Here is a 17,986-nt window from a genome sequence, read left to right on the forward strand (position 1 = left end):
AACTCAGAAATCCACCTGCCTCTGCCTCCCAAGTGCTGGGATTAAAGGCATGTGCCACCACTGCCCAGCTTTTTGTTTTCTAACTAGAGTTCTTTAATTGTATTAAGGTTTTTCAAGGGAATCCTTAGGAGTTCTGTTATATTTCTTTTTTATTTATTACATTTATTTATTGTGCAAACTGTGCACATGCCACAGTGCGAATGTGGAGGCCAGAAGATAAACGCATGGAGTTGGTTCTCTCTTTCTACCTTACACGGTTCCAAGGTCAAACTCTGGTCATCAGGTGTTGGATATATCTACATCTTTACCTGCTGAACCCTCTTACTGGTCCTACTCCTGTTATATCTCTTTGTGTTTAGAATGAAAGCTCTTAAAAAAAAAAAAAAAACTTTTTTAAAGATGTTGTGAAGTTTATCTGGGCACACTCCTTTAATCCCAGCACTTGGGAGGCAGATGCAGGAGGATTTCTGAGTTTGAGACCAGCCTGGTCTACAGAGTGAGTTCCAGGACAGTCAGGGATACACAGAGAAAAACCCTGTCTCAGAAAGAAAGAAAGAAAGAAAGAAAGAAAGAAAGAAAGAAAGAAAGAAAGAAAGAAAGAAAGAAAGAAAGAAAAAGAAATGCAGGCTGGAGAGGTGGCTCAGCGGTTAAGAGCACTGACTGCTCTTCCAAAGGTCCTGGGTTCAAATCCAGATGGCTCACAACCATCTGTAACGAGATCTGACGCCCTCTTTGTAGTGTCTGAAGACAGCTACAATGTCCTTACATATAAGAAATAAATAAATCTTAAAAAAAAAAAAAGACTTAAGTCATCTATTAAAAAAATAAATAGGGACTGGTGAGATGGCTTAGCAGGTAAGAGCACCTGACTGCTCTTCCGAAGGTCCTGAGATCAAATCCCAGCGACCACATGGTGACTCACAACCATCTGTAATGAGATCTGGCGCCCTCTTCTGGAGTGTCTGAAAACAACTACAGTGTACTTTACATATAATAAAAAAAAAAAATCTTTAAAAAATAAATAAATAATAAAATAAGGACAAACAAGAAAAATAAACTAAGATAAAACCAGAAGCCTACATGAGAACAGCTACATACACATGATTTCTTCTGCTGTTCACAACGTGGAAAAGAAGAAATAAGGGTTTGTTTGTTTTTCATCTGCTATGACTGAGGTATAAGTTTAGTGTGCCTAAAGGCCCATATGTTGAAAGCTTGGTCCCAGTGTGATGGTACTGAGGTAATGGAGCCTTTAAGAGGTGGAGCAGGTCTGTCATAGCATTACTATTGCTGTGATAAAACATCATGGCCATAAGCAATTTGGAGAGAAAAGGGCTTGTTTCTTTTTATACTTCCAGGTAAATCAGTCACGGAGGGAAATCAGGGCAGGAACTCAAGCAGGGCAGGAACCTGGACACAGGAGCTGATGCAGAGACCATGGAGAAGTGCTGCTTACAGGCTTGCTTCCCATGGCTTTCTCAGCCCACTTTCTTTTTTTTTTTTTTTTTTTTTTTTTTTTTTTTTTTTTTTGAAACAGGGTTTTTCTGTGTAGCCCTGGCTGTCCTGGAACTCACTTTGTAGACCAGGCTGGCCTCGAACTCAGAAATCTGCCTGCCTCTGCCTCCCGAGTGCTGGGATTAAAGGCGTGCGTCACCACGCCCGGCCTCAGCCCACTTTCTAATAGCACCCAGGAAACTAGCCCAAAAATGGCATCACTCATAACATGCTAAAGTGTTCCATATCAATCAACAATCAAGGAAATGTACCACAGGCTTGCCCATGGCTAATTTGGCAGGGGCATTTTCTCAATTAAAGATCCCTCTTCCAACACAACACTAGCTTGTGTCAAGTTGACACTACCTGTCTTAGTAACTTTCTATTCTTGTGATAAGATGCCATGACCAAGGAAACTTTTAGAAGAAGGAGTTTATTAGAGGCTTACGTTTCGAAAGGTTAAAGTTTGTGACTATTTGCAGCAGGGAGCATTGCGGCAGACAGGCGGGAATGGTGCTAGAGCCAAAGCTGAGCGCTCACATCTTGAGACCTAAGAGGCAGAGAGAAAGAGACACTGGAAATGATGAAAATCTTTTAAAACCTCACAGCACAATCCCAGTAACACACGCCCTCCAAAAAGGCCACACCTCCAAATCTTTCCAAACAGTTCTACCAACTGAGGACCAAGTATTAAAATGTATGAGCCAGGCTGGAGAGATTACTCATTGGTTAAGAGTACTGGCTGCTCTTCCAGAGGTCCTGAGTTCAATTTCCAGCAACCACATGGTGGCTCACAGCCATCTGTAATGGGATGTGATGCCCTCTTCCTGTGTTTCAGTGACAGTGTACCCACATTAAACAAACAAACAAACAAATAAATAAATCTTTAAAAATTATATGAGCCAAACAAAAAAACAAAACAAAAAAAAATTATATGAGCCTATGGGGACCATTCTCATTCAAACAATCACACTCCTGAAAGGTTGTTAGGCCATTGTACTGGCTGGTTTTGTGTGTCAACTTGACACAGGCTGGAACAGAGAAAGGAGCTTCAGTTGGGGAAATGCCTCCATGAGATCCAGCTGTGGGTCATTTTCTCAATTAGTGATCAAGGAGGGAGGGTCCCTTGTGGGTGATGCCATCTCTGGGCTGGTAGTCTTGGGTTCTATAAGAAAGCAAGCTGAGCAAGCCAGGGGAGGCAAGCCAGTAAGTAATATCTCTCCATGGCCTCTGCATCAGCTCCTGCTTCCTGACCTGATTGAGTTCCAGTCCTGACTTCCTTTGGTGATGAACAGCAACATAGAAGTATAAGCTGAATAAACCCTTTCCTCCCCAACTTGCTTCTTGGTCATGATGTTTGTGCAGGAATAGAAACGCTGACTAATGTTTGGTAGGACTTAATGGTTTTTGTTTTTGTTTTTTCCTTTGTGGGGCTGTGGTGAGAACACAGGGGTCAGTATAGTGCAGTGTAGTGTAGAGCACTCAACACCCTTCTCCTTGCTGTTAGCTTTTATGAAAACAGATTTTTAAATAAAAAGTCTGTACCTGACCTCCAAAATCTCTAGTTTTCTGTCTTATCATCAGATCTTATGCCCACATATTCTTGCCACTATGATGTCCCATACCAAGAGACTAGTACCAGGGGGTAGCACAGGTGTGCCCACCTGATCTGAGGCTTACTTCAGTTTCCAAGTCTGAACTAAATAAACTTTCTTACAAAGGACGTAGGCTCAGGTATTTTATTATAGCGGAGAAAGTAGATCAAGATGTCTTCTTCTCAGGTATGTACTACAGCTGGAAGTTTGTCAAGAAGTCTTACATTCCGCTGGGCATGGTGGCACACGCCTTTAATCTCGGGAGGCAGAGGCAGAGGCAGAGGCAGAGGCAGGCGGATTTATGAGTTCGAGGCCAGCCTGGTCTACAAAGTGAGTTCCAGGACAGCCAGAGCTATACAGAGAAACCTTGTCTTAAAAAACCAAAACCAAAACCAAACAAAAAAAAAAGTCTTACATTTTTTCAAACTGTGTACAATGGTGTATACCTGTAATCCCAGCACTCAAGTGTCAGAGGCATGAAGATCAGCCACAAGTCTGAGGCTAGCCTGGTCTACATCAGGAGTTTCAGGGCAGCCAAGGGCAAGGTAGTGAAATTCTATCTCAAACAATGGATAGTTTTTTTTTTCCTTCCTTCTGTTTTGTTTGTTTGTTTCCTGCTGACTTCTGCCATTTCTTCTACGATTTAATCTGTGGGTCCCAAAGTAAATAATATATCCCAGAATCTCCCAGAAAAAAATTATTTTAGCCCCCCTGAAATTTAAATGATATAGTTATATAGTAACATGTATATGAATGACTATTGCTTCCAGCACTTGGATCCTTGATTCCTGGCTGATCGAGCTGTTTGGGGAGGATTAGGAGGTGTGGCCTTGCTGGAGGAAGTATGTCACCAGGGCCTGGCTTTGAGAGCCTCGGGCCTCAACCTGTTCCCAGTTCTCTCTGCGACCTGCCTGTGCTTTCAGAGGTGAGCTTTCAGCATCCTGCTTAGCCTTCTGCTTACCACTGACTTCCCTGCTGTGATGGGTCTTCTGGAACCAGAAACCCAGATAAATCCAGCTTTCTATACATTGCTTTGGTCCTGGTGTTTTATCACAACAAGAGAAAGCAACCAATGCAACCTCATAAGTTCATAATTGGGAATCTGTCTGTAAGAGATAACGGATTAAGCTTGGTACAGTGGCATGTGAAAGCTGAGGTAGGAGGGTCACCAAGTGTTTGAGTCCAGAAAGTCTCCAAACTATGCATCTCATGCAGTGGGACTTCAATCCCATCCGATATTGATTGGTTACTACCACAAGCTCTGTGCCACTATTGCACTGGGCTAGTCCACTTTAAACCTCTCCTTGGGTAATTGTGGAGTTACCAGCAGTTACTCTTGCAGTTTTGATTCCTTAGAATAACCAGTCTTCTGCCTAGAACATAAAAGCACCTAGATGTCAACTGAATGTAAACAAAAATTCTATTGTTATGCCCCCGATTCTGAGGGAAACAATCCCAGGAGAGCCCAAGAACTTCCGAGTCCGACGCAATTGTGCAGAAGAATCTTTTTATTGTTTCGAGTCGGACTCAGATCACAAACCTTCCCACAGCGCAGGACAGGAGTGCGACCCCGAGCTTGGGAGGCTTGGCACTTATATACTGCATATTTAGAGATTCTTTGAATGCTTAGGGTGACGGGGGGAGGTGGATGAGGCAAGTCATAATTCAAACACCATTCGGTAGGGTGGAATTGTAGGTAGGATTATCTTTATGGGGCTATCGGGAACTAGTTTTATGACGGGCCATACCTGTCTGTGACCCCCTGATAACCTCCCTTCCACGATTCAAACGTGGGACCCTAATCTCCTTTTTCCAAGGACAGGCAGCAGCTGCACCTGGGAAGCCCCAGCCTGTTTTCAGGGAGAGCTCTAGCCTAGGTACTCTCTCTCTGAGACACCGGAGACACAGAGGGAGGCTGTGGGCTGTCTCAAGCTGGCGCCTCCAGGGATGGGGAGGAAGCCTCGCTCTTGCTGCTGGAGGGAGCAGGGGTTGGGGAAAGCAGAGCTGCCTGTGCACTCCACTGCACTTGCTGTGGGAGGGAGCCTTAGAGTGGGGGAAGGGGAACTTCTGAGAGAAAGTGCAGAAGCAAGCCACCTGTACACCTGTACAGGGCCAGGAAAGAGAGGAGCGAGCCAAGGAGTATGAACACTGAGTGCAGTTGGAGCACTTGAGACTGTTCTAAGAAGAGACAGTGAGGAAACTGATGAATCCATGGGCACGAGTTCAAACTTCCCCACGCCTTCAAATCGTGACACTGGGGAGTGAAAGGGGCCTAGTCGACTGATATGATTTAGCTACCACTTGATTTCAAAATCAATATTTATACAACAAAGGGGTAGCTTAGTCTATTTTTTAATGCTTTCAGTAACAGGGAAAGATTTCACAGCCCAGATTCTTAATTCTTTTTTTGTCAAAAAGCCTATGAAATCTTTAGAATTAAGTGAAGCATAAAATATAATAATAATAATAATATTAAGTCTGAACTACTGAGTGACACCCTGTCCCAGAAAACAAACAGCAAGGTTGGAACCATGGCTCAGAGGTTGAGTGTGCTTTACAGTGCCTTCTGCTCTTGCTAAGTACCCAGGTTCAGTTCCCATCCCTCACAGGGCAAGTTCCTGTCACTCTGGCTCCAGGGCATCCAGTGGATCTCTTCTGGATCCCAAAGGTACTTGCACTCATGTGTACATCCTGTACTACCACCACCCCCACGCACATGCAAAAAACCTGGAGCAGGCACATTTTAATGGTGTGCTGTTTGAAACATTCCCTTTAAGCAATGTGACATCAGTGCCCAAATGGCTGCTGTTTTCAATTCTTTTACAATTGCACTGCAGATCCTAAGCAGCACAGAAACTCAATAAAATAGTCATTTACAAGAGATAACTCAGCACACTATTTAATGTTAGACCCACATATTAAATAATCTTTTATGCCACTGATAGACATATGTATATATAATTTTAAAACTCTGTAGTAGCAGCCAAAATATGAAATAAATAAGAATAAATCTATTTAAAGATGAAACAAACATGAAAAGTATTATACAAATTTATTGAAATACATTTAAGGACATAAGCCGTGATGTCCTGTTATGGATAGGAAGACTTTATTATGAAAGTACCTGTTTTTTTCTAGTCAACTCCATAAACTGAATACAACTCCAATAAAAATATACTTTCCCCTGAAACCTGAAAGTATATGAATAAACAACTCGAAAAAGTAAGAATTACAACAGAGTGATTTAGATTAACAAGAAGAGTAGGAGAACTGGCCCACAGGGCATTAAAGCTTTATAAAAGATGTCTTGGCACGAACACAAGGTATACTTGTAAGAGACTAGAGACCCAGCAATAGACATGTACATATGACAGGATGCAACAGCAGTAGATGGCTGTGCTGGTGCCCACCTCTAATCCCAGCTCTGTGCTGGGGTGGCAGAGGCAGACGGATCTCTGAGTTTGAGGCCAGTCTGGTTTGCATAGTGAATTCTTGGCCAGCCAGGGATACCTAGTGAGATCCTATCTCAAACAAACAGAAAAATAACAAAGAGATACCAGTGAGGATAGGCTGGACTGCTGGGAGCCTGGTACAAACCAAGAGAAAAGAATTGCATTTCTGACTTGAAAATAAGCCAGGCACCATAGCTTATAATGCCTAAAAGCCCAGCATCCAGGAAGCTGAATGAGGAGGACGTCAAGTTTGAGGTCAATGTGGCTACAGACCATTTTTTAAAGACTTATTTATTTATATGTAAGTACATTGTAGCTGTCTTTAGACACTCCAGAAGAGGGCGTCAGATTTCGTTACAGATGGTTGTGAGCCACCATGTGGTTGTTGGGATTTGAACTCAGGACCTTTAGAAGTACATTGGGTACTCTTAACCACTGAGCCATTTCTCCAGCCCTACAGACCATTTTTTAAAAAATCAAAAACATAAAACTGACAGCAAGTGGAGCACAGGTCTAGATGTGAATAGAAACATTGTGACAGAAAGTTAGATCAACTTCTTTTCAGGATTGAATGTAGAAGAAAATGTGGGCTAACACAGGAAGGCCTTTGTAAGACACAGAAAGCACTGATGACAGCTTCATGGGCAGTGTTTTATGTTATGATAAAAATGTAACTTTAAAAGATAGTATGCTCCCAGCACTCGGGAGGCAGAGGCAGGCAGATTTCTGAGTTCGATGCCAGCCTGGTCTACAAAGTGAGTTCCAGGACAGCCAGAGCTATACAGAGAAACCCTGTCTCGAAAAAACAAAACAAAACAAAACAAAACAAAAGATACTATGCTCACACTTTTAAACCTCATGATTTCGAGGTTTGTTACTAAAAATTTAGGGAGGAAGTCCCTGGAATTTGCTTTAAGGTGATCTTAGAGCAGTGGTTCTCAACCTTCCTAATACTGTGACCCTTTAGTACAGTTCCTCATGTGACCCCCAACCATAAAGTTACTTCCATTGCTACTTCATATCTATACTTTTGCTACTGTTATGAATTTTTAAAAAGATTTATTTATTTTATGTATATGAGTACACTGTAGCTGTACAGATGGTTGTGAGCCTTCACGTGGTTGTTGGGAATTGAATTTTAGGATCTCTGCTCATTCCAATCAGCCCTGCTCACTCAGTCCCTGCTCGCTCCGGCCCAAAGATTTATTTAGTATTACACATAAGTACATGTAGCTGACTTCAGATGCACCAGAAGAGGGCATCAGATCTCATTATGGGTGGTTCTGAGCCACCATGTGGTTGTTGGTATTTGAACCTAGGACCTTTGGAAGAGCAGTCAGTGCTCTTAACCACTGAGCCATCTCACCAGCCTCCTACTGTTATGACTCTTATTGTAAATATCCGACATGGAGGATATCTGACATGTGTCCCTTGTGAAAGGGCCGTTCCACCCTAAAGGGTGGAGAACTGCTGACCTACACAAACAAAAGGAAGTCCATGAGTGACACAGCAACACGGACACACCTCGTAAACGTGTCAAACAAAGGAAACACACATTGTGATGCAATCTGCATAGAAGATAAAGTCATAAAATCAAATAATGTTTCTAGGGTGCATACATCTAGACACTTCAAAATAATTCAAGATTCAGAATGTTGGTTATTCTTGTTAGGAAACTTGAAGGGGCTGGAAGTCAGAACACAAAGGAAACATGAGTGTTGGTAATAAGGTTTTCTTAAGTTAGGTGGTAGGTGCACGAGTATGGTATAGTACCCTTTAGATATTTTGTATGTAACAACAAAAAAAGCATAACTTAAGAACATTTTTTTTTCAGTAAAAAGATATGTCAAAAGGAAGAGGCTCAAGGTACACACCAGGGGAGACAAGGACATTTGGCCGACCATGTTTCTGTTCTTGTTGAGAACGTAGATGACCCCTTGCCTCTTCCTGGGGATATACTCTGGTGCTAGATTGAGAACCGGTACCTCTCGTGAAGCATGGGCTCCCGCAGATGTCTGAGGAGGTCCCATGGGTCACATGATCTGTTAGCTTTGATGCATGTGAAGGAGCTGAGCCCCACACCCTGGCTTTCCTTCTCCCTACCTGTTCCTGGATCCAGAGCAGCTGCCAGGTTTGTTTTCTTCTTTGTTTTGGTGGTGCTGGAGGTAGAATCCAAGCCCTCGGGAACGCTAAGCAAGCCTTCTACCTCGGACTCTATCTAGAGTTCTAGGTTTGCACTTGTAATGTAAAAAGAAAGATTTCTTTATGTGTATGATCATTTTGCCTGCATCTATGTAGGTGTTCCATGTGTGTACCTGGTGCTCAAGGAGGTCTTGATCAGAGAAGACATCAGATCCCCTGGAAGTAGAGTTATAGATAAGGTTGTGAGTCACCATGTGGATCCCAGGAATTGAACCTGGATCCTCTGCAAAAGCAAGGAGAGTTCTTAACCGCTGAACTCTGCAGCCCCTCGGGTTGCATTTTTAATGACATCTTTTTCAAAAGGTGAAATTCAGTATGGGGATGAATGTGTCTTCTAGTTTTGTGAAGTGAGTCGACGTCTCTGGGAAAGAGTTTCGGTAGTGTGTGTGTGAAGGCCTGGATACTTGTCAACTCTTGCCCACTTCCCTGGGCAACTTCTGGCTCATCAGTCAGGGTCACCCCTCTTGAGGAGTGGTACCTATCTCCCCCGGCGGCTGATGTCAGGGGAAGAAGACAGCCATGTGTCAGCTTCCTATCCAGTTAAGCAGCAGAGGGGACCCTGCTGACCTTCTCCATAGCACAGTCTCTTGACAACTTGAATTTCTGACTTCCTCGTTGTCTTCCTGGGGGAGTCCCTGGCTTCCTCCTACCCTTCTTGGGGAGTCCCCATCTTCTTCTTGGTCTCCTTTCGGGGGTGGTTCCCATCTTCTGCCTGGCCGTCTTGTGGAGCCCACGATAATGGAAGCTGGTGGCAATCTGATCCTGTGCAATGAACAGGGTTCAGCTGGCTCTGGCTCCTGATGCCTCCTGCTGTCTATACTGGACTAATGACTGCTGTGAGCTATTCCCAGCTTTTCTTATGAAAGCCCAAGGGTCAACTTAGTGTCTCCAGATCTGAAAGAGACCAAAGAGAATCACAAGGCTTGCCACTCTGCCCAAACTCAGCACATCTGTTTCTCCCCTCTTCCATTTCCCTCTTGTTTTCTGCCCCACCTGCTACAATGTCCCTCCTTTAATATACTCACAGGAGGCGGCTGGTTTCTGTTACCTTTCACCATTTTTTTTTTTTGAAAATCACAAATAAAAAGTTTAATTTCAGAATCCAAGTTCGTCATTTATAAATACACTAAAGCATAGTCCACGCAAATTCAGACTGAGCCTACATACAGTATTTCAACAAAACATTTTTTTCTAAAAGGTCAGAGGCAAATGAGTGATTTGTTTCACCCATAATATTTAACTGATTACCTTTCACCATTTTGCATTGCTGAACTGATAGCATCTGCACCACTCTTGGAACATACCTCTCATCCAATTTCATAGAGAAACCCAGTATTATCACTAATACTGTCTGCTAATTAATATGGATTTAGGATTCCATCTGTGGTAGACCCTGCCTGTTATGTTTTTTGTTTTTTGTTTTGAGACAGGGTTTCTCTGTGTAGCCTTGACTGTCCTGGTACTCACTCTGTAGACCAGGCTGGCCTCGAACTCAGAAACCTGCCTGCTTCTGCCTCTGCCTCCCAAGTACTGGGATTAAAGGCTTGCGCCACCACAACCGGCTTCTGTTATGTATTCTTGACATGTTCATTCTACAGTAACAGAGTCCTAATGAACAATGAAAACTCGAGGCCCAGAGGGGCTAACTTCTCCAACGCTACTGGGTGACAGTGCCAGGGCACAAATTCAGCCAATATTCTCCAGAAGCTCTCTCACTCACTGGCACTGCAGAGACTACCTCCTAAAGTCCTTATACAGACACCGGATGCCTCCTCTCCCCCTTCCCAGCCCCCCTATATCTTACAGTGTATAACAGCCTCCTTGACTTGGTAAAAGCCTCCGTCCTGTCCTCTGCCATCTACATAGTACATGAATCGGAGTTCCGGCGGATAGGCGGCTCTGGACAGACCGGACAGCAGGGGTATGGTGCAACCTTCCGACGCTGGGGCCTCTGTCAGGGCCTGCAGCATCTGGTACTTGCACCAGGGGTCCCGAAGGAAGCCTGGAGTGATGAGCAGCACGCGGCAGTGACTACGGCTCAGTGCCTGGCATAGCTCCGAAACAATGGCGCCACCCGGGGCTGCATCCCGAAGCTGCAGGAAGCAGCGTAGACTGGCCTTGCTACCCTCCAAGTAGGAGACCAGCTCCTGGGCCGCTTCCAAGTCCTCCTCACTGTGGCACACGCAGACATCGTAGTCTTTGCTCCAGCGGCCACTGCTGCTGCTGCTGCTGTCCACGTGTGTAGGTGGCGAGGTAGGTGACATTCCTGAACTGCAGCTCGAGGGTGAGCTGCGGCTCTCAGGTGAACTGTGACTCGGGGGTGAGCTGCAGCTCGAGGGTGAAGGACCATCCTGTGTGGCTGTTTGTGAACCATCTCTGAGGTGGCTTTCCTGGGAGACTGGCATCTTCTTGGGCTTCTTCAACAGAGCCTGCCTGAACCAGTCTACAGGGGAGAAACACTGAGCTGAGACTTGTGACCAGCTATCAGACGCCCCTTCCTCAAAGAAAATGGGAGGACTCTGCCAGCTTCACCTTACCCTCAGAGTCCCACTGCCCTGCTGTTTGGCACACCCCGGAGGTCTCTTGTCTAAGAGTTCCTGCTATCTTTAAAGGTTCTCCAATACTGACATTCAAATCCCCAATTTGAAGAATTTCCTATATCCAATTGACCCAAAATATTTTGATCAACGGACCAAGTTACCCTAGGGATAACAGCGCAATCCTATTTAAGAGTTCATATCGACAATTAGGGTTTACGACCTCGATGTTGGATCAGGACATCCCAATGGTNTAGAAGCTATTAATGGTTCGTTTGTTCAACGATTAAAGTCCTACGTGATCTGAGTTCAGACCGGAGAAATCCAGGTCGGTTTCTATCTATTTACAATTTCTCCCAGTACGAAAGGACAAGAGAAATAGAGCCTCCTTACAAATAAGCGCTCTTAACTTAATTTATGAACAAAATCTCAATAATATATATATGTACATTTAATTACCTAGATAAGGTTATTAGGGTGGCAGAGCCAGGAAATTGCGTAAGATTTAAAACCTTGTACTCAGAGGTTCAAATCCTCTCCCTAATATAGTGTATTTTGTTAATATTTTAACTCTCCTTGTCCCCATCCTAATCGCAATAGCTTTTTTAACACTAGTAGAACGTAAAATTTTAGGATATATACAATTACGAAAAGGTCCTAATATTGTAGGACCATATGGAATTTTACAACCATTCACAGATGCCATAAAACTATTTATAAAAGAACCAATACGTCCTCTAACAACATCAATTTCACTATTTATTATTGCTCCAACTTTATTTCTTACATTAGCATTAAGCCTATGAATTCCTCTACCGATACCACATCCACTAATTAACCTCAACCTAGGTATCCTATTTATTTTAGCTACATCTAGCCTATCAGTATATTCCATTTTATGGTCAGGATGAGCTTCTAACTCTAAGTACTCTCTACTTGGAGCACTACGAGCTGTAGCCGAAACAATTTCATATGAAGTAACAATAGCTATTATTCTACTCTCAGTTCTATTAATAAGTGGATCATACTCCCTACAAACTCTAATTAATACTCAAGAACACATATGANAGAGGTTCAAATCCTCTCCCTAATATAGTGTATTTTGTTAATATTTTAACTCTCCTTATCCCCATCTTAATCGCAATAGCTTTTTTAACACTAGTAGAACGTAAAATTTTAGGATATATACAATTACGAAAAGGTCCTAATATTGTAGGACCATATGGAATTTTACAACCATTCACAGATGCCATAAAACTATTTATAAAAGAACCAATACGTCCTCTAACAACATCAATTTCACTATTTATTATTGCTCCAACTTTATTTCTTACATTAGCATTAAGCCTATGAATTCCTCTACCGATACCACATCCACTAATTAACCTCAACCTAGGTATCCTATTTATTTTAGCTACATCTAGCCTATCAGTATATTCCATTTTATGATCAGGATGAGCTTCCAACTCTAAATACTCTCTATTCGGAGCACTACGAGCTGTAGCCGAAACAATTTCATATGAAGTAACAATAGCTATTATTCTACTCTCAGTTCTATTAATAAGTGGATCATACTCCCTACAAACTCTAATTAATACTCAAGAACACATATGANTNNTTNTACCTGCTTGACCCATAGCTATAATATGATTTATCTCAACTNTAGCAGAAACTAACCGGGCTCCATTTGACTTAACAGAAGGTGAGTCAGAATTAGTATCAGGCTTCAATGTAGAATATGCAGCCGCTCCATTCGCCCTATTCTTCATTGGGAATCCTGTCCAAGGGTTTTACCAGCCCAATTAAGAAAGGCACCTTACTGGGGTAAGGTCACCTTAGAGGTAGAGTTTGTTGTAGTCTAGCTACCCAGGAGGCTGAGACAGTGAGAGGCTAGTAGTTCAAGGCCAGGCTGAACGACATGGAGAGGGCTTCTTAAAAAATAAAATCTTAGCTGGGCGTGGTGGCGCACGCCTTTAATCCCAGCACTCGGGAGGCAGAGGCAGGCGGATTTCTGAGTTTGAGGTCAGCCTGGTCTACAAAGTGAGTTCCAGGACAGCCAGGGCTATACAGAGAAACCCTGTCTCGAAAAAACCCAAAATAAAATAAAATAAAATAAAATCTTGAGCCGGGTGTGGTGGCACACGCCTTTAATCCCAGCACTTGGGAGGCAGAGGCAGGAGAATTTCTGAGTTGGAGGCCAGCCTGGTCTACAGAGTGAGTTCCAGGACGGCCAGGGCTACACAGAGAAACCCTGTCTTGAAAAACCAAAAAAATAAAAAAATAAAAATAAATAAACATTTAAATTACAATTAAACAATGTATCTAATTATAAGTTAATTTTAGATTAATAATTGAATTATAACATAAAATAGATGACTTTATTCCGTTCTAGATCATTTGATATTTGCTACCTGGAGCCCACTTGAATCAGGAGGTCTACAACTATAGTCAACTGCCTATGCGAGTGGACAAAGAACTACATCTACATTTAAGGATTAATCACCCCAGCTGCAGCTCTGAGAGGAGGTGAATTTAGATGAAGGAATGAACGGAAAGGGTCAGGGAAGATGGACCCAGTGCTGTAGGATGATGAACTATGTGCCTGTAATCCCAGCACTTGGGAGGACCAGAAGATGAGGGGTAGCCTCAACTACAGGGGCAATTTCAAAGCAGTCTTGGTTAAAACAAATGAATAACTAAATAAGAAGAAAAAGGGCCAGGGGACTGGAATCTGTTCTGTTGTTCAGAGGCTAAGGATTATTAGTCAGAGCTCCCAGAGAACACAGAGCTTGCTCACACATTGGCCAAGTACCAGATCTGACCATACTGCTTGGTCTATGGCCTTAAGCAAATTGGCCTAGATCTCAACTTCCTCATCTTTAAAATGGGTCTGTTTTGTTCTTGAAGGTGAAATGAGATAATGCAGTGCCTGGTAAATTGTAAGTACTCCATAATATTAAAACTCAGCTGTCCTGGAGATTGTCTCATTTTTTTTTTTTCTTTCCTTGTTTCCTTCCTTGTAATGGTTCTGGAAAAAGATTCAGATATCATGTTAAGTACTCAGTACAATGGTTTCAGGCCAAGTAGGCTGCCAAAAAAAAAAAAAAATCTGAAATACAGGTCCACAGAATCCATTATGCATGCCTTACTCCTCCCTCCCCAAGAAGCTTTGGGTGGCCCCACCAGCGACTTCTTCCCTATCACCAGCCTTTCTGCCATCTCTTCCCTGAGTTTGGACAAGTGAGTCCTTCCACCTCACCAGCAGGCTAGGGATTATCCTCTTAGGAAGCAGAGCCGAGTTGGGAGACAGGCTCCACTTACCAGCTATCTTGTTTCGAGGCTTCTTGGACTGCGTGGGGGAGGCTGGGACGGAGGAGGATGAAGCCATAGTGCAGGCCTCCAAACCAACGGTGAAAGAGCAGGCATCGGGGGAACGGCGGGAGAGAAGAGATCCAGTCTGAACTTCATGGAACAGCCATCCTGCAAGGGGCAGAGAATCACAAAAGCTGTAGTTACCTACCCAGAAGTTCTGCTTTTCTCCTAGTCCCTAGTGGCTCAGTCGCTAACGGGTTCACGGGACCAGGGGAATAACCCAGAGCTGTGCAGCGTGAGCAGACTTACAAGGTCCGAACTTGGTAGAGCGATTGATTGTTCTCCACTTCACCTGGCCAGGAGGGTATTTGGGGTCTGGGAAAACACAGAGGATAGAGAGGCAGTTCTTCAGAAGGACTTCCTGGGCCCATGCTGAGATGAGAGAAGGATTGACCATTCGGATGCTGAGCAGTAGGAATACTTGCAGCGAGTCTTGCTGCATTTCCTCTGTCTGTCTTCCCCTAACCCCGTCTGTTCACTCCCCTGGCCCTTACCTGTCAGCTAGGTTTATGACATTGTTTAATGTCATAAAATGGTGAAGACAGCTGACTACAGGTAGATTGCATGGATTTGCACCTCCTGCTGACCATGGCCTTCAACAGTCTTCCTAGGTCTTGATGTGTTCATCTGTGAAATGGAAAATATTGTAATGCTAGAAACTGCGACTCCAAATTCCCATGTGAATAACATGAAGTAATCTACTTAATGTGCTAATAGTACCTCACGTGTAAACACCTGTTAAAATATCGAGGGTTAGTATATCCATAAAATAATCTGTCCAGATCCAATGGCATAACCTGTCATCCCAGGTACACAGAAGGTTAAGGCAGGGGGAGCACTTATATCTATGAGTTTAGACGAGTCTCAGAAATCTGTTGAGACCCTATCTTAAAAAGCAAACAAACACCTGGGTATGGTGGTGTACACCTGTAATCTCAGCACTCACAGGAGGTCAGCTACAAGTTTCAGGCCAGCTTTGGCCATGCAGTGAGTTTCAGACTACCTAGGGAAATAAAGTCAGGCCCTGTCTCTCATAATCTGGCTGGAGAAGAGAATGTAGTACTTTTAAAACCCAATCCTTAGTACTAGAATTTAGCCCTTAGTTTTTATTTATTTTTATTTATTTATTTATTTGGTTTTTCGAGACAGGGTTTCTCTGTGTAGCCCTGGCTGTCCTGGAACTCACTCTGTAGACCAGGCTGGCCTCCAACTCAGAAATCCACCTGCCTCTGCCTCCCGAGTGCTGGGATTACAGGCGTGCGCCACCACGCCTGGCTAGCCCTTAGTTTTTAATTCTTTTTTTTTTCATAGCTTTCTTTTTTTTATTAGATATTTTCTTTATTTACATTTCAAATGCTATCCCGAAAGTTCCCAGTTTTTAATTCTTTAGTGTGTGCGCGTGCGTGCATGCCCATGCGTGCACACATGATATTCTGTAGCACAAGTGTGGGAGATAGAAAGCAGCTTTCAGAAGCTGGTTCTCTCCTTCCATCATAGATTCTGGGGACCGACCTCAGGTCATCACTGAGTCATCTTATCCTAGACATAAGGGGGATGTATTTGGCTTGTAAGACTCAATATTATGGGCCGGGCATGGTGGCGCACGCCTGTAATCCCAGCACTTGGGAGGCAGAGGCAGGTGGATTTCTGAGTTCGAGGCCAGCCTGGTCTACAGAGTGAGTTCCAGGACGGCCAGGACTGCACAGAGAAACCCTGTCTCGAAAACCAAAAAAAAAAAAAAAGACTCAATATTATGACATTAATCTTCCCCAGATTGATCTGTAGTTCAGTGCTCTCTCTGATTCCAGAAGGTTTTTTTTTTTTTGGTTTTTCATTTTAGGGTAGAGGTTATCAAATTGCTTCAGAACTTGTATGAAAATGCTAAGGACTAAGACTGTTTAGATGAGTGACATTAAACTGCAAGGATAGAGTGGTCCTGATGCTGGAGGCTCTTTCACCTTTGGTTTTAGGTGGGGGCAGAGCCTGTTCCAATGCAGGGAGCCCAAGCATCCTAGAGGCAAGTCTCCAGCTGAAGGACTGGTAGGGAACTGGGATAGGGAGCTTTCTGGCTTTTTGCTAAATCTATAGAAGTCGTAACAAAAGCTCCCTCTGGGAATTCATAGAGAAACAAATCTGATGATTAGATACACTGTAGTCAGGGACATCAAAATTAAAAAACAAAAACAAAAGCGTGAGTCTGTTAGATATTAATGAACAAGTCCCACAGTTCTCAAAGCCTCACACTGCTGCAGCAGCAGCGGAGCCCTGTGGTGACTGATCTTAATGGCTGGCCTGATTAGAATGAGACATGCCAAGGAGACTAATAAGGCACTCCCCTGGGGATATCTGGGAGGGTGCTCCCAGAGATGATTAGAAAATGAATGCATCAAATCCCTCCATGAATTCATAATTGGAGGACATGGCTAGAAGGAGTGAGGGCTGGAAGTACAGCCTCCTTGAGAAAGCAGATCGCTGGAGGCCTGCCCTTGCAGGTTAGATCCTGCCCTGTCTCCTTGCTGGATTCCTTCTCTGCTTCTCAGCCACCTCGGCTTGAACAACTCTGCTCCACCACGCCCTCCGCCCTCCGGCTCTGCTGAATCAAGTCTTCAGAAACCATAAGCTCTGTGTAGCTTTTCCTTCTTTACATAATCCCGGAAGGTACCTGTCTCACTAACACAGAGCGACGGAAGAGTGCTGGAGTCAAAGGAGACACTTGAAAGAGAAAAGCAGTCACATCGCGGAGAGTGGACTGCGCCTGCCTGCAGGAGCTTCTTTTCTTCCTCGTGTCCTCTGGGCTTCTGACAACCTAAGGAAGATGGTAGCTCTGCAGTACCTCTGACCTCTGGCAGGCTTTGAAAGACTTTTCCTGGTCAGGGGCTGCTAGCTCTCTACCCCTCAGGAAACCATTCAAGATATCTTTTCCAGGGGATGGAGAGATGGCTCAGTGCTGAACAGAGCTTGTTCCTCCTTCAAGAGGACCATAGTTCGGGTCCCAGCTCCCACAATGGTCACAACTGCCTATAACTCCACCAGTCCTCCAAGGCACACACCTCCCCCCACGGCATACACTTACAGACATATGCATGCAAATAAAAATAAATCTTTAAAATAATAAAAAAAAGTCTTTCTTCCTGGCAGTAGATATAAGATCACTTAACTCTAATATTCTCTAAAGATTTTCTTTCTTTCTTTCTTTCTTTCTTTTTTTTTTTTTTTCGGCCTCTAAAGATTTTCTTGATTTTTGTTTTAATATAAAATGTGCTGGGCAGTGGTGGCGCACGCCTTTAATCCCAGTACTTGGGAGGCAGAGGCAGGTGGATTTCTGAGTTCGAGG

At 43.7% G+C, this 17,986-nt stretch overlaps 1 protein-coding gene and 1 long non-coding RNA gene across 3 annotated transcripts in view; one reads left to right on the top strand and one right to left on the bottom strand.

Moving 5' to 3' along the window:
- The window catches only part of LOC115064819, a 21,691-nt gene extending 3,955 nt beyond the window's left edge, over positions 1-17,736 (top strand). The window contains exons 2-4 of one of the 2 annotated variants that reach the window (XR_003844641.1): positions 10,550-10,996; positions 14,825-14,904; positions 17,193-17,736. This is a non-coding gene — a long non-coding RNA (uncharacterized LOC115064819). The remainder of the gene's footprint in view (positions 1-10,549; positions 10,997-14,824; positions 14,905-17,192) is intronic. The other variant, XR_003844642.1, reaches the window with a different exon arrangement.
- The window catches only part of Tirap (TIR domain containing adaptor protein), a 16,463-nt gene continuing 6,368 nt past the window's right edge, over positions 7,892-17,986 (bottom strand). Inside the window, exons 3-7 of the mRNA XM_021207523.2 lie at positions 15,147-15,279; positions 14,902-14,967; positions 14,602-14,760; positions 10,548-11,186; positions 7,892-9,637 (exon numbers count right to left, since the gene is read on the bottom strand). Coding sequence (XP_021063182.1) covers positions 9,618-9,637; positions 10,548-11,186; positions 14,602-14,668 — 726 coding nt within the window. The 5' untranslated portion in view covers positions 14,669-14,760; positions 14,902-14,967; positions 15,147-15,279 and the 3' untranslated portion in view covers positions 7,892-9,617. The remainder of the gene's footprint in view (positions 9,638-10,547; positions 11,187-14,601; positions 14,761-14,901; positions 14,968-15,146; positions 15,280-17,986) is intronic.

The sequence above is a fragment of the Mus pahari genome, chromosome 10 (assembly GCF_900095145.1).
Source record: "Mus pahari chromosome 10, PAHARI_EIJ_v1.1, whole genome shotgun sequence".
Taxonomy (NCBI): domain Eukaryota; kingdom Metazoa; phylum Chordata; class Mammalia; order Rodentia; family Muridae; genus Mus; species Mus pahari.